The 16,342-nt window shown below is 35.4% G+C and overlaps 1 protein-coding gene across 1 annotated transcript in view; it reads right to left on the reverse strand.

Moving 5' to 3' along the window:
* The window catches only part of WDR72 (WD repeat domain 72), a 119,286-nt gene that overhangs the window by 75,946 nt on the left and 26,998 nt on the right, over positions 1-16,342 (reverse strand). The window contains exon 13 of the mRNA XM_013957299.2: positions 5,504-5,709. Within this exon, the coding sequence (XP_013812753.1) occupies positions 5,504-5,709 (206 nt within the window). The remainder of the gene's footprint in view (positions 1-5,503; positions 5,710-16,342) is intronic.

Genomic DNA, 16,342 nt, shown 5'->3' on the forward strand with positions numbered 1-16,342 from the left:
TGGTTTATGGCACTCCTCCTGATTTCTTACTGATAAGCATTATTTGTTATTTGTGCTTTTAGCTCATTTCTATTATGCTATTAGTTTTTCATCAGTAAGATTTAACTAGTAATATTTTTTTCTAGGCTTCCATTCAAAATTTTATTTTTCAATTACATCCTTTACCTTACTGAAACAAATAACTTCTGTTGTCCTACAGTCTGCATTTGTGTTTTGCTTATTTTGTGCAGCAACATTACAACCTAACAAAGTTGATATTAATTTTATTATTTACATTTTATTGCATATCTGCTCATTTCTTGTTTTAAGCAATCATAAAAACAAACTCTGGCTTTCCATTGAACAAGTATCTCCATTTCAGAAGCCTCCTGCCTATGCAGATTTTGTTTAGAGCAGAATATGCATGCTACTACATAAGTGAATAAGAAGTGGTTTAGAACAACTAACACTAGTTATGTCAATTTAAAACGTTTAAATGTATTTAACAAGTGTTGAGTAACATGTACTCAACTAGTCTGGTCATGATTATTTGTAATGACTGCTTAAACTGAAATGACCTCCTACAGATCTTCTGTAAACTCCTATTTAGGTATTTTGACACTACTTTTTGTACCATATGTTAATGCTCCATTATATTTCAATATTCAACGATCCACATTCTAAAAAACTGGAAAGGGAAATATCAAGCAATAAACATACCTAAGATTCCCATAATTGTTCACATGCAAATAAATATACTTTTCCCTCTCATCTTTGTCTTGTCTTACCCACACAGATATGAAAAACAGTAACGAATTCCCTCTTCTGGTCCAGCTCTTCAGTAGGATAATTCAGCAGACCAAAGACTTCAATATAGATCATTTGGTCTAGCATTAATTGCACAAATTTTAGAAGCTGCTCTTCCTCCATCTTCTTTATACAGAAGGTTTAATCACATTATTTAAATCACAGAAAATATCAGTGCATGATAAACACATTCACATCCAAATTATTTAAACTAAAATGCTGGGAAACTTGCTAACGTGAGAGGCTTCTAGAGCATCAGGAAAACAATTCCCAGAAATATCCAGCTTTTTATGTGAATCAATGAAATCTTCATACGAACCGCTGAAGCATTTAATTTTTTTTTTAAAGCAGTCTTCTACACAGCCCCAATTTTCAAAAAATAACTATGACTTAAAAGTATAATGAGAGCTAGTTCAAAAAAAACCAGCGTAAGCACACAGTCTAGTGTGTAGTCTATTGTAATTAAGACCAGTGATTCAATACCTATTGCTACTGGCCAGGTATCATAGCAACCTTGTGTCAGTGAATACTGCTGGAAAACTGTTCAGCACCAGCAAGACTATGCTTCAGGAAAATCTACAATGGCACTACAGATTGTCAACATCTGTGGGGGTTGTTACAGGGAGAACAACAAAGAAATCTGCTTTAAAAAAAACTGCTTAGAAAATTGACAGGGATACTACAGGAGCACTACGAAAAGGAAAAAAAAATACTAATAGGAAGGAAAGATAATTTGTTGTCATTAGTCACATAATTTATACATCCACATCCTAATACCCATCCATATAAGCCAGAGAGTTGAAATAACATTGCATTGCCAGTGTTTATGTATATCCACAAAGTACTATCTTATTGTTTACTAAACCACGCACATCATTTATCACCTGCATTAATCTGAAAACAAAACAGAGCAACTTTTAAAATAATATTTAAATTTCATACATAAACTCTAGATGGTCTTGTATAAATCTGCAAAAAAAGAAAAAATAGGTTACTATGAACAAGAACCCAGTATTGATTTTTCTGTGGTGCAGTAAAGCATCTCCATTCTATTTGGCTGCTGTCAAAGCCACTCTTTAACAGCTGGAGTCAAATTGCACTATTTACAGCAAGAGCCCTTGTCAAGTGGACCATAAGTATTCTAACAATACACTATTCAAATGGCACTTTGCCACACAAATTGCTGACTTGATGAATACCCTATGTCAATGACTAAGGCCCATATAAAAGTTTCATTTTTATGAGAGGTTTTACATTCACATATTAAGTAAAGCTTTCTTGAAGAACTATTAAGCTATATATTTCAGGTCTTTTGGCGCTGAAAATAATTAAAATCTGTTTAAATATATCAAGGGAATTTGACAACATTAATATGGATCTTGTGTTAACTGCATTTGTCACACTCGTCCGTTATTGGTACTCCCACTGGCACGTGCAGCACAATAAAAGAATTAAAATGGCCAAAGCACCATGAAATCAAAGCATTCTGCTTTTGTATCTGTGATTTACATGATGACAAATGTTTTGAAAGAAAGCCTTTGAAGCTGGACTGTTATGCGAGGATATTTTTCTCCTTTCTTCTAAGGATAAAGGGACTATTACCTTTCAGACATTGTTTTGTCTTAAATATAGTATTAATAATAAAAAATAAAGTAATATTAAAAATAAAGACAGTGCTGAATCTTGCTTGCCATCTTCATGTGGATTGCCTCACCATACAAAATAAGGATCACTGACAAGTGTAAAATCCACAGGACAGAATATCTACTCTTGACTTTTTCTATTACATAAACCTTTTAAAACTGAAATCTTCGTAAACATTCTATGCTAAAATGTTAAGTCAGGAGTTAAATGAAGAAAAGGGAAAAAACTGATATGCAATGCTTTAGAAAAAAGTAAGAGTCAAACACGTGCTGATTATTTTTTAGTAAAATAGAAATGTTTTAAATAATATAGTGTGTTGTTGAATTTCTAATACACAATTTTCCAAAGAAACAAATTGATAATGAAATATTGAATGTAAACATAAAGTCTTTTGTTAACCTAGAAGTTCTGTGTTAGTTTCATCAGTGTGGTCATTATTCACAAAAATAGAGCATAAAGTGTTGAATCTACCGATATCCATAGAACTCCCACTAATTTCATGCAATTGGATTTCAGGAGACTATCTCAAAATGTTTTAATACAATAACTAGAAAGAGTCAGTACAGTACTTTTCAAAAAGTTAAAATGTATCCTGAATAAGAACTACAAAAAATGGTGGACTTCATTACAAGTCTTTTATAGTGTCAACTACACAAAGTCCTAGAGCTCCACGCTCCCTTGGCGTAGCGCACGCTGGCCTTCTGGAAGAGCATTATAAGGGGGCCCTCCAATGTCACAGTTTTGCTAGGTTCACCTACACGTTATATGTACAGCCTCTGGCCTCTCCCATCCCAATCTATAAAGCATGGTCTAACAGGGATGGAAGTGGGAAAAAGTGCCAGCTTGTAAAGAATGAAGGATTTTTTGATCAGAAGTGGCTTTCCAAGTGCAGATCTTTGTATGGAGACACAAAATAAAATATTTATTAGGGTATTAGACTAAAATAATGTGACTACAGCAATGATTAAAAAAAAGAAAAAGTAAAAAGAGAAGGTGAAGGAAAGAAAAGCTCTTTCAGTAGTTACTGTTAAACTTCCTTATGACTATCAATTTTCTTTCAATAAAAAAATCTTTATCTGGACAAGATAATTTATGAACAAAGTTTAAACATGAAAATGGATATCTTAGTGCAAAATCAGAACAGCTGAGACATGTCTGATCAGGTAATGTGCTATAAATGCTATGACTTCACTGCCACACTATTGTGACATTGCTTCCAAATTAAAATCATAGTAATCCACAAAGCATATTAAACTTCCCACACAATCAACCAAGAACTAGTTCCCCATATTCCATAGGTAGCAAATTTTATTTCCAATCACTTTGTTAAATTTATACAATTTTCAATTTAAAAGGGATTACCAAAACTACGTTCCAAAGACAACTATTAACTTTTACTGTTGTTCCTCTTAAAATGCAAGAAGAACTATTCCTTTTACTAAAAGTAACAGAGCGATCAGATTCTGCATCAATGGCCAACTCGTGCACCATCTGCCCCACAAGATGCTCAGCAGGATTATGCTCTAATAAGACTTTTCAGCAAATGGCATCAAAAGGAACTTTAGAAATCAGACTAAGGTTAGTCAAAGGTCAAAGACAAATATAAAGAGTTAAACAACCAGTTTGAACTCAAAGGTACATTTAAATTTGTAAGTCTGATAAAGAAAAAGACTAGAAAATTCAGAAACAGGACTTGGATTAAGCTGTCCTTTATATCGGACTGAATTTTGGAAAAACAGTTTTTCAGGCACTACAATTAAGAAAGCCAAGAAGTTAAAAGTCCAGAAACCATTTGAAGGCTGTTTTTCATGCACTTGTGATTTGAAGGAGGCATTTTTTATTATCTGATACTTGCAAGAGGTATTTATGATCTACAGTGCTGAGGATTAGTGAATATGATTTCCACTGGTCTATTGCAAAGAACAGAATTCCCAAAATTCATTAATAAAAAGTGATAAGCATGAACAAACAATGAAGACCCATTCTTAAGATACTTTTATATCAAGAACTCAAATGAATACACTCACTCCTGACAGGCAAATCAGGTATTAGAAAAAGGCATGTATCGTTATCTTCCAGCCTGAATAAAGTAATACATACCTTATTGAATTTGAGATTTTATTAAAATTGTGACAGTTTTAATAATTGGTTTTACATGTAACAAATACAGCATTCTATATATCAACAGATAATTGATAGATGTATAGATATATTTAAGGCACAAACAAATAAAATGACTATTGCATTTTTAACCTTACTTCTCATTATCTGGTATCTCTGCACTTGTTTTTTCAGCTTTAATACTACATTAACACTAGTTTCAGTATGGAATTTACTTCAGCTTCCCCTCCCTCCCCCAAAACCACATCTTTTCCATCAATTGCTATTATTTGCCTTGATTATTTCTGTGAAAAACTTAGATAAAGCTAGCACTCTGTCTGGTTCCAAATCTCTCCTGAAGACTGTGATACCCATTTGTGGCACAGCATCTTATAAGGAACAGCACCATCCTCCTTTTAACCAGTGAATTGCCAAATTTAATTGCAGTAGTATAAATGAGGACAGACACTCACACACTGTTCTGCAATGATGTCCAGAGAAAACAGAAACACCCAATAAAAACTAGCACTGAATTACAACAGAAACCTGCACTTTTACAGAAACACAACAGGGGAAAGGCCAATGGCTTTGCGCTGTAATGTGCCTTTTTTAAAGGCTTTTCCATCTCAACTGATGGGTTTAATTTTTCTGAAGGTACTTGTTGATAGATGCAGAATCTAATGGCAGTCGCAGGCCAGCAGCATAAGGAAATGGGGTCTAACTGCAGGTGCCAAGTCCTTGGGAAAAGTCTTTAAGAATCTACTGATAGCCTTAAGGCATTCCCCCATCTTCCCCATTTGTTTCGTGAAACGGAGTCTAAGCCATAAAAATTGAGCCAACAGGACCAAGGCTTTACAATTTTAAAAACAAGTCTCCACACCTTTTACACAGGTTTACGTATCAATAAAGGTGAAAGAGTGAAGAATTTGGATCACAACTCATTGCTCTTAAACTCTCTACTCTTCATTCTTACCTTATCAGAAGTTTTCTCTGTATGAGTAAGATTGTAAGAGACCATGCCATGCTTGTAAGAGCTAGAGGGTTTGTATGCAGTATCTTTACGCCTTTTTGAATCTTGAGATATAGGAAGTAGAGCACCTGCCATTAAATATTCAGAATCTTCAATGGAAGTAAGAATTGCTTTTGCTGTTTCACCTGTTTCATGCCGTTCTAGTGTACCTAGAGAAACACAACAGAAACTGCAATTTTTTTCAAGGAACTACACTACTTCATACCTATTTCAGCGTAAATATCACAGTATTAACATAATACATTTCATGTGAGCAGACAAACCATGATTTTATGTTTACAGATGAACCAGTTCCTCACTCTCTAACCCCTAAAAATGTAAATTAACATAAGGGTCTATTCCACAGCATTACTACATAAAAAAATAAAAGCTTAATTTCTTCTAAAGAAATCACAGCAGCAAATACATCAGATAGACTGCAAGAAACTTAGGATATCTTGTAAAATGTGTGAATTCAGAAGCAATTTTCAAAATGTGCAACAAAAGAAATTAAGGAAAACACCACCTGCCCTCTTTTCAAATCATCAGACCTTCACTTGTTTTCTTCTCACAAAGCCTTCAAACACACATGCATACATCATTTTATACTATATATATATATAAAATCATTAACATTGAACAATAACACATTTATGTAATATTTTAGTGCTGTCCTCTAGTGTTCTGATTACAAATAGCAAGGGAAAGATCAAAGTTTTCCTTCCATTCTCCAAAACCATTTTTACCTTTGAAACAAGCACATGAAAATATTACATACAGGTTAATAGTCAAGAATATGAATACAATGTTTAAGGGACTTTGTTTTACCATTTGTGTGGCTCTAGTGAAATTGCTTCAAGTGTTACATCCAGAGTATACACTGATTGGAGTGCTATTCCCCAAGTACCTCCAAGTAAGTTTTCCCTGCTTTTTGCTTTTCCTTTCCCTATTTTCTTTTCCACTTTCACTTTTAATTTTTACTGTAACCTCCTCTACTTCCTAGAGAAAAAAAATCAGTAAAAGTGGAACATTTGCTTCATGACTGCTCTTTATCTTCAACTTTTGCTATTCTAGCCATAATGAAAAATTGTGGGGCATAGAACTGATCCATTTCTGACAGACAGCCACTTTAATTCTTCTCACCTCCTCCTTACTAAAGGATTTATTCTTTCACACATAAAGCAGCACCTAAGTACAAAGAGATGAAATAGTCAAGAAAGGTAGATGATGTGATGCCACCCGCTTGTCTCACGGAGTAGGAGGCTGGGCTAGACCCTCAGTTTGACAGCCCCAAAGGGAGGGAGCTCCTATCTGAAGACACAGTGGGACACCTCTTCTCTTCCAGGATCTCTGGGCTGTTCATGGGTTACGTAGAAAGAAGAACTATTGATTTGCTCTGTTCCCCTCACCTTTAGAGGGGACACTTCCAACCAGATCCTTCTTTCCTTCCCTTCATACATTCTACACAGGCACTATATTTTTTTTCTGCAGGGTATTGACCTCACTGGAGCCAGAAAAGTTTTTTTCCCCCCACACTTGGCAAAGATTCATTTTTCCCCCCCTCACCTTTTTCATAGCACTCCAGAGGTAAAACTTTAGAAAACAGAAATAGGACTCAAATACTTGAAGTTTGCAGGATATTTAACTCTGAACAAATGAAGCAAACAATCAGCTTTATTGGCATAAAATATTCGGATTCATCATTTGCTACACTGTAGCAGTCTTTTGACAGACAGTCATTATAAACCTAAGCACCACAGTGTATACTGAGCTGCTGCATCTTTTAATTATAAAGCAGTATAAAGTAGACACCATGAACCTTTGAGTTTGGCTTTTCTGCATCATATAATTCAACTATTTCTACTGCAGAAAATTAAAAACTCCAACTTTTTAATTAGAATGAGTGTTCATGACCTGAAGCTTATGTTATTTTGATAACAGTACTTTATTTGTGAGTACTAAAGATCTCTAAAATGAGCTTAAATATATTTTAAATGAACTCCTGGTATACACCACACATTTCCTACAGGAATTTAACTCATAAGAAACATGGCTGAAATTGTCTCTTTTTTTTTTAATAAATATCAAAGATAAAGGACATGTAAAGAATTTAAAAAGAATTAAATATCTGATGTAATGATGTGAAATGTTTTTTCCCTTAAGTTTGAAATCTTTGTAGCCTCAAGTAATCCAACATGAATTTTCCCTTTCACTGCTACCAGAAAAAAAGCATGTAACAAAGTGCTAAAAATATTGGACTGGGATTGAGGGATCTCATACGATATATTTGTGTGTGTGTGTGTGTGTGTGTGTGTATAAAAAGTCTCTTTATCTGAAATTTTTTCTTTGAAACTCATCCCTCTCTGTTCACTTTAGTATTACCTCCATTACTTCAACAGCCAAGAGTCTTTACACTCTGAGCAGAAGAAGGTAATGCAACTGATTCTTTTTGTCCCCTACAACTCAGTTGAATGCCACAGACTGCTATAATATAGCACCGAAAGGTAAGGATCAGGCCCAGCTCTTTAAGACATAATTTTCTTCTCCCATCCCCACAATTTGCAGCCAGTGACAGGGACTGTTACAGAACCGAATATTAACTGGAAGGATAGCAAGTTGCCCAAGAACTACAACTCTACAGTCAGGCTGCCTATAAGCACTTCAAACAAAACTAGCTGCAAAGCTCCCATCACTGCAACATCTGGATATTTCACAAGCATGAAAATAGCTATATTCATAAAAGCCTACAATGAAAGATTAATACAATCTGTACTAGATGTACGCATGGAATGTGTTCGCACATTCTTAAGGGTATTATGATGGTTGCAAAGCTAACCATTAAGAAGTCTGGAAATACTACAGTTACTCATTCAGTACTATTTTGGAGTATGCATGCAGTGTAGCCTTTAGGACTATAAACATATCCTTTGCCTGCACAGGTCCTCCTGCAACATTCAGGGCACAAGATGAATAAAAGTCATGAAGAAAGTAGTTCAATCCCTTAAGTGCGAAGAACTAAGCTTTCTCTACAACATACTGCTGCAAGTCCACTATGCAGAGAATGCATACATCATCGTTGTCTGTGTTGCTTTTGCCGGTGCATGCGTGTTGTTATCTTTACTTTACAGGCAAGGAGCTAAGGCACAGGACTGCAATAAAAATCTTAATAAATCCACTAATTTGGGGGACACTATTAAATTATAAAGACCTGACTTTACATACTATTTAACATTAGACAGAATTTCAAATATTCAGGTCTTCCCCATCAAATATCCTGGTCACAGATCAGGTATTTCAAAAATGAAAAATGAACAATTAAAACCAAACTTCATCATTTGGTCACAAGTGACTTGCCTAACACCACGTGGCAAACAGAGATAGAATCCAGGCTCCCAAGCAGAAGTCAGCTACATTGCCATCATGGAGAATATCATTCTTATTCTCTGAAATTCCCTAACTCATTCACTCCTCACCTTTCCTCTCACGCAGCAAATGAGACAGACAAGATTGCAGATAATAGCCTCCTTCACCACATAATCACAAGTCATCCCCAGAGCCAGACCACCCTGTTGAAGAATCTTGTGGAAATAACAGGATATGATCATTTAAAGATCATCATACTTGCAGAAGAGGATAAAACCATATTTCCAAAAAACCTGTAATTGAGTTCTCTGATTTTTTTACCTTCCCATATATATACACACATGTACATACAGGGGTAAAAATATGTATTTAGCATTTGCATTATTTTACATACATTAGGGCTCTGGCAACAGGCTCAGAGAAAAGTTTTCAGCTTCTGGTTGAGGGAAAGATTGAGTCCCTTCCCCTGAAAATTTAACTTGTTGTTGATGGAAAAGGACAGAGACTGGAAGTAATGGTAACAATTGCAGAAGGAGATGGTGACAGTAGAAATTCACTGTTGGAGACCACGGCCTGAATGGAATGAACAGCCAGTCTTGATGTACACAAATGCATTTTTTTAAACATATATACATATGCATATGTATGTAAAATATGTACACATATATGTATAGACATAATTTTCAAATGCTGGCAGGTGTGTTTCTACATCTTACAGACTTTGGACGCAAACTGAGAAACAAAGGAAAGGGTGTTAGAGTTACTGATCACTTCTGTTACTTACCAAATTCGTTTCCATCAATGGCAGGATGACGCCATAGCAAGTACATCACTTACTATTTCTAGTTTGGAAAGGAGAAAGTTAACTGCTTATCAACCAAAAACCCTTCTAGGATCATACTAGGCAAGAAATTTGCAAGAATTCACAGATATAGGAGTCATAATCCTTATTTTTTTTTAAAACATATTTATAGACAGAAACATTGAATAGAACAGAATGCCCTGGACAACCAACTTAGATTCTTCCTAAACAACGACTACATCATACAATCAATTTCAAAAATGTATTTAGCTCCCTCTTAAAATCATTTGTGTCATTTATAATAGCTATCTCAAATTTCTAAGGATCCTAAGTAGCACTTTCTAGAAGACGGTTCCCTTCTTAAAAAATGCACTTGCTTCCATATACTAGTTAGTCACAGCTCTTTGTATGTGTGTATATGAAGAGTTGTGTATACATCTGGAGTTGCAATAAAAGTGCACAAAGTGCACAGGGAAATGAGGGTGATGATGGAAGGGAGTTGGTGTTGAAGAAAATATTACAAGGCATTTATTTTATCCAATGTACTTCAGGAGATGGAAACCAAAATGAAAGTATATAACTCAATTGCAAAGTATGTAGCAGAGACAAAGCAAAGGAAGACATCATGATTTTGACTCCTAAACACATTGCAGGATGAACATCTTTAAAAGAAAGAAATATAGTGGAAAAAAACTGTTTATCTGACAAAGACATTCTGACCAATGCAAACAATCAAAAGAGTAGCAGGGTGGGGTGATTACTGTTCCAGAAACACTTATCTTTTAAATAAGAGACAACATATTCCTAAAAGAAAATAAAAAGAATAATAAAAGACACAGACTGTGCATGGGATTAAGAAAGAGGAGAGAAAGACAACTCAAGCCTGCAGTGTTTTAAAAGCAAGTGAGCCCCAAAGCTTTTGATTGGGGAGAATAAAATAACAATGGATCAAGGGGAAACAGATATGGTTTTCTACAGAGCAGCAATACCACAACTATGACCCCCTACTACACATACAAAATACAGGAAAAGAAAGTCTTTATCTCTCTAAAGCTGTGACCATGGCAACCAAGTCTCAAGAACAGACAAGACTGGAGTATTTCACTCTCCTGGGCAGCTTTGGACCACCAGATGTGACTGGCTAGAGACTGTTACAACATCTTATTCCTCTTCTGGACCAAGTACTATAAATTGGGTCTCTTGGTGTTAGAGCTGTCCATGCAGTTCTCTGGGTTCCTACTGAATGATGCATTTTTACCAGAGGAGGTCATGCATATTATCATGCCTCAAGATGAGGTATTCACTTACATCACATGACCTGCCATATCACCAGGCTCCAGTGCTTTCTGCTTGCTGTCACAGCTAAAGTATTGAAAAGACATCCTCAATATTGCAATGCTGCTGTGACCTAGTAACTCAGCTGAATCTTATAGTGTTAGAGTGATCTGTGCAAACAAAGAATTGTTTCAGAATTAATTTTATTTTAAAAAAGAGCATCTGGTTAAGAACAAATCCTTTTCTTCAAATTTACTAGTAAGCAAAATAAACATCTTTCAGACCAAAGTTCATCCGTAATATTAGCCACTTCCTGGAGTTTTATTTTCTGTCAAGATCTTTCTTTCCATATATACGTTTCATCTGAAAAGGGACTCTGATCCACTTCTTTTCTATGCAGAGTCAGACAAACAGAAACTTCATGTTCCCCATTAGAAGATGCTTGAATTTTACAAGTCTACAATACAGCTTCAAGACAGTGGTCGAACATTTTGCCTGAAAATTTTAATTGCTAGTTCTATCACCAACACCAAATGGCCCAAACCAGATGGAGCAAACATTGCATTAAATAAGCATATACTGTTCCATCCAACATCAAGACACAAATTTCAATGCAACCTACAAATATAGATGGGATGGATCAACCAAAGCCTGCCTATAAAAAGCCACTTATCTCTAAAATCCTCAGGATGTTTTACATATAGCAACAGATAACAATTTAGAGACACTGTTATTAGAGCATGATATACAGAAGCATGTAGAGTAGTAACTTGTGAGCAAAACAGATTTGGCAGACACTCGATAGTCATTTTTCCATTTGGAGATTTTTGCAGGGAGTCCAGTCACTAAATATTACTGATGTCTTCTCCTGAAGACATTCTCAAAATATCGTTAGCAAACTACTGTCAGAATAAGACTAATGCCTGCTTTAGTTAAAGAAAGCAACGAAGAACAATATAAAGAAAACTTCTGGAATATCACATATAATACAGTTATAGATATGTAGGTAGAAAGAGCAGTTCTCCAGCACTTGGCTCAATTTCTGCTGCAGGCCTAGCCTAGAGGAGAAGGGCCATTACAGCTCCCCAGTTTTCTCTGGCTCCATCTAAGCTGTCTTAAACAAAGGACAATAATCCTGTAACAGGAACTGCTGAGATACAGGAAGTGTGCTCGGTTCAGCTGAGTGGAAGTGGCCAGTTCTGAACTCAGGAAGAGATGTGGACAGTTTGTCTTACCATTTGAGACACAGGGCAAGGAAGAGAACACATCCCTTAATGTCCAGAATGACATCCCTCCATGAGATCAATAAACTTTTTTCTGACTGCACATACTATACTCAATCAGTTCTTAATTCCACTGTCTCTTTTTCTATATCATCATACTTTATTATTATTAATAACAAAGCAAGAATTGAGATCAACTATCACCTGTCTTTAAGGCATGCATCCTCTTAAGCATGGACACATACAGCTAAATACCATTTATATTCCATCTAGTATCTCAAGTATACATTAAAATATCAGGCTATTCTCTGCATAAAAACATATGTCCTTAGCTTACCTAGTTTTGGAAAAAGGTGACATTGCTTTTTGCTTCTGAGACTCAAGGACTCACCCAAGCTCCTCTGCCTTTTATTATTATACATCCCTACATATTTACTGAACAATGGCCCAAATTTACATAGAAAGAAAACAATATGAATTAGTCAGTGGCAGCTGGACTGACCTGAGGCTTACAAGTGTAAAAGAAGATGCCATGGAAAAGGCAAGAAATTAAATCTTAACTAAAAGGCTGACAAATTAAAAAGCTTCGACAAAGCATATATATTCTTATTTATGACTTATTTTCAATTATTCACATTTTCAACATATGCCAACCAAGAACTAAGTTTCCTTTTTCTTTTAGAAATGGATGTAGGCAATAGCATAAAATGTTCAGAGAAACTGCAGTGAGATGGCAGCTTTCAATCACTGCATCATTCAATGCATGTTATCACGTGCATATCATTTGCATTGTGTGTTACCTTTAATACACTTTGAATTTCCACATAGAATTGCTTTCTTAGAGAAAGATTTTCTAAAGAAGAAAAAACTTGTTTAATGTTGCACTACATCTTCCTAGAGCTACAGTACTCCTGGCCCAACATGTTGTCTCAGTTCAAAAGTGCACAGCTGGGTTAACTCCCTCCCTGCAGGTTCTCCCTTTCTCTAAGGACACCTTAATGCAAAGCAAGAGCAGGGGAGGAGAAATCAAGAAGGCCTAAGCCCACGTGGAGTCTGCCCTGACTATTAATGCTGAAGGTCAGACCATGACCTAAGAACAAAACAGCTAAATCACTAGAGCCTTTTTCCAAATATGAAAAGCTCCCTTCAGGGGAGATAAGCCTTTCAGAGTCTTCAATTATCTCCTCAGAGTAATGCAACAGGGTACTTAATATTTGAGCCATACTTTTGTAAGGGCCGTTCTTTAGTTTCACATGGATGATGAAATTACATGTAATATAACTGTTTTAGAAAGATCACTGTTAAGAAAATCAAACGAGACAGATTTGGGCTATTATCAGAAAAAGCATGAAATAAACCACAAGCATGTTTTTTGTACGAGCAAGCATATATTTGAGCCCATATTCTGTGTGCATTCATGGACCTGTACCTGACTCAAAACAAATCTCTTATTTAAAAGATGCACTTACCAATACTTTGTGTAATTCTAAAATGAAGGAAGCAAAGATATTATGTAGGTGTGAACATATGCATGGACTTTGTGAGTGTGTGTACAAGACAATGACTGAATGATAGGAGAAGGGGAAAAGAGGTTAGCATACATTTTCTGAAGCATAGGGTTAGTCTGAAACAGGATAGAAATTTTACTCAGAGTTTCTTGGAAAGAAAAAAAAAAAAAAAATCAGTCAAGCAATTTGTCATACACTGTATTTTCCTGAAAACCTGGCATCTCTCTGAAAGCCTTCTACCACTTCACTGTTTTCATTAACATAAATTAAAGCAATATTACCACAAGTTTAATTTTATTATTGAAAAGTCTAACAAGAGTTGACTAGAACTACTGCATAGGCATTTCTATCAAGCAACATCTATCATGGAATTTGGCCACTTGGCACTTTCGAAGATTTATAGTTTATCACCAGTAGAGACAAAGTTCACTGCCTTGCTCACATGAACTGCATAGAGATCGACCTCATGTCTCCTTCCTAACAAAACCATTTCACAGTTACTGCATCTTGCTCCTGCAAATACAGAAATTATGTGGATTTCTGATAAGGGGCATGGGACCCTGGAGGCAAAGTTTGTTAGCCAGGGGAAAGTGAATGAATAAACAGACTTCTCACAAACTTAATATTAATAGATCCTTTTGCTCCCAAGCATGTGGTATGGCAGCATGTAAAAAGAATATTTTTCTGTATTTATATAGTATGTCTCATAAGAGTTACAGAAATAACAAATCTAAAACAGGGTTTTGCATCAGCCCAGATCTTTAGGCTATACAGACTGCATTGAAAAAACAGTAGTGATCACTATGACCTTGACCCTAGCTACAGCACAGCCTCCAGCATACAAAAAGCAACCACAGGATTTATCAGCCAGGCCACACTCACCCACTCAAATCTAATTCTGACCAATGACCTCAAGAGGGAGAAAAAGAAAGATGGAGAGATGGAGAGAAAGGGAAAATGAAAGACAATGAAAGAGACTAAATCATTAAATTTTGCAAGGACTAAAAGGTCACAGGGGCACAATTATGGTTGCTTCTACAATTACCTAGGCATAAATGTATATTAAATTAATGACCAAGTTCACTTTGATACTGTTTTGAAGATTTTATTAAAACTCAAAAAACAAATCACTTCCTCAAAGCCACTGGAGGGGATCTAAAGTTTAGTTTTCTAAACAGTTTAATCACTAATTTCTTTCCAAACCAGAAAAGCTGTCAGTCATACTAAATAAGGGTATCAAAAAAAGAAATGCTGTATCATCATTATTATTACATTGCAGAATATCAAGGTTAATGACACTGTTTTAAAAAAGTGTCTCACAAAACCCTTTAAAGAAATGATTGCGACTTCACTCGACAATACTTTCTTTCTCATTTTCCTAGAATATACTGCCTTCACATATTGCTAGCCACAAGAAAGTAAAATTAGTGCTGTAAGAAACTTATGAACCAAGACATATCAAAGTTTTTCAACAGACTGCAGTTTGAGACCTGTGTTTGTAACATTTTACTCTGACCAATAGAGACTAGGTCAGTCAGTTCTTGGTGACTTCCCTTAGCACTGTATCACCTGCACCATAAAAAAGGGATTTCAGTAAGGTGATACAGAACATTTTCCTTCTTCCAAGTGGGGTGCAAGACCAGCTACATTTCTGATTACACCAAACCATCATCACAGGGTACTAGCAAGACAATCACACAATGTATTTCTTTTTACTGAAACTCAACCAGCAAAGTATGATGCAAGTTTATTGCTTCAACTTTGATGTTTTAATGCTAGGACAAATGAGTAAACTCCTCAGTTACATACACAACTTCTGCAACTACATTTGACACTGTTTTAGAGTTTATCACAGGCTTAGGAAACATTTTTTGTTGGCACCAACTATAAAAATATTGGTGCATATATAACCACTTAAAAATTATCTTACAGTGTTTGAGAATGTTCCAGCATGTTTGACTGCCAATGTGATCAAAGATTTGATCTATAATACCACTAAGTGTAAGAGCAATTTCATTTTCTCCACAGCAAGGATGCTTCTAAAACAGAAGAACTTTTATAAAACAATTTGAATTAATGAATGTGGCATTAACATTGCAGAAAATATATTCAGAGTATTTCTGAAGTCATTTCTCTTATAAATTTTTTTGTAATGAAAAATGACCATACAGATGGATTTAACTAAAGGAAGGCAATGCACATTTTAGTGCTGCCAAACTAATTAAAAATTTTCTCTTAAAAAAAAAGTTAAGTTTTAACTACTTGAGCTAAAGTTTTCTATACTTGACAGCTAGCGTACGTTGTATTTTTTCATTTCTCAGCAAAAAAATGGTTCAAACCATGTTAAGAGTCACAAAACATTCATAAAATCTTCATAACTTGAAGCACGGACTCAAAACTGAACCTAACACTTCCATGAAGTACACTGTCAATGCTGATGCCTTTCCCACCACAATGGCAGTTTTGACTGGAGCAGTACTAATATACCAGCAGTGCCACGTTGGTTTGCTCATGCAGTACAGTTCTATACAGAGTCCAGGCTATATGACAACAATCAATCTTGTTATTGTGAAAAGAAGTGATAAATCTTTCATTTTGCTCCATTAAAAAAAATCCAACTACACACATGCAG

Source organism: Apteryx mantelli, chromosome 15 (assembly GCF_036417845.1).
Source record: "Apteryx mantelli isolate bAptMan1 chromosome 15, bAptMan1.hap1, whole genome shotgun sequence".
Lineage (NCBI taxonomy): Eukaryota > Metazoa > Chordata > Aves > Apterygiformes > Apterygidae > Apteryx > Apteryx mantelli.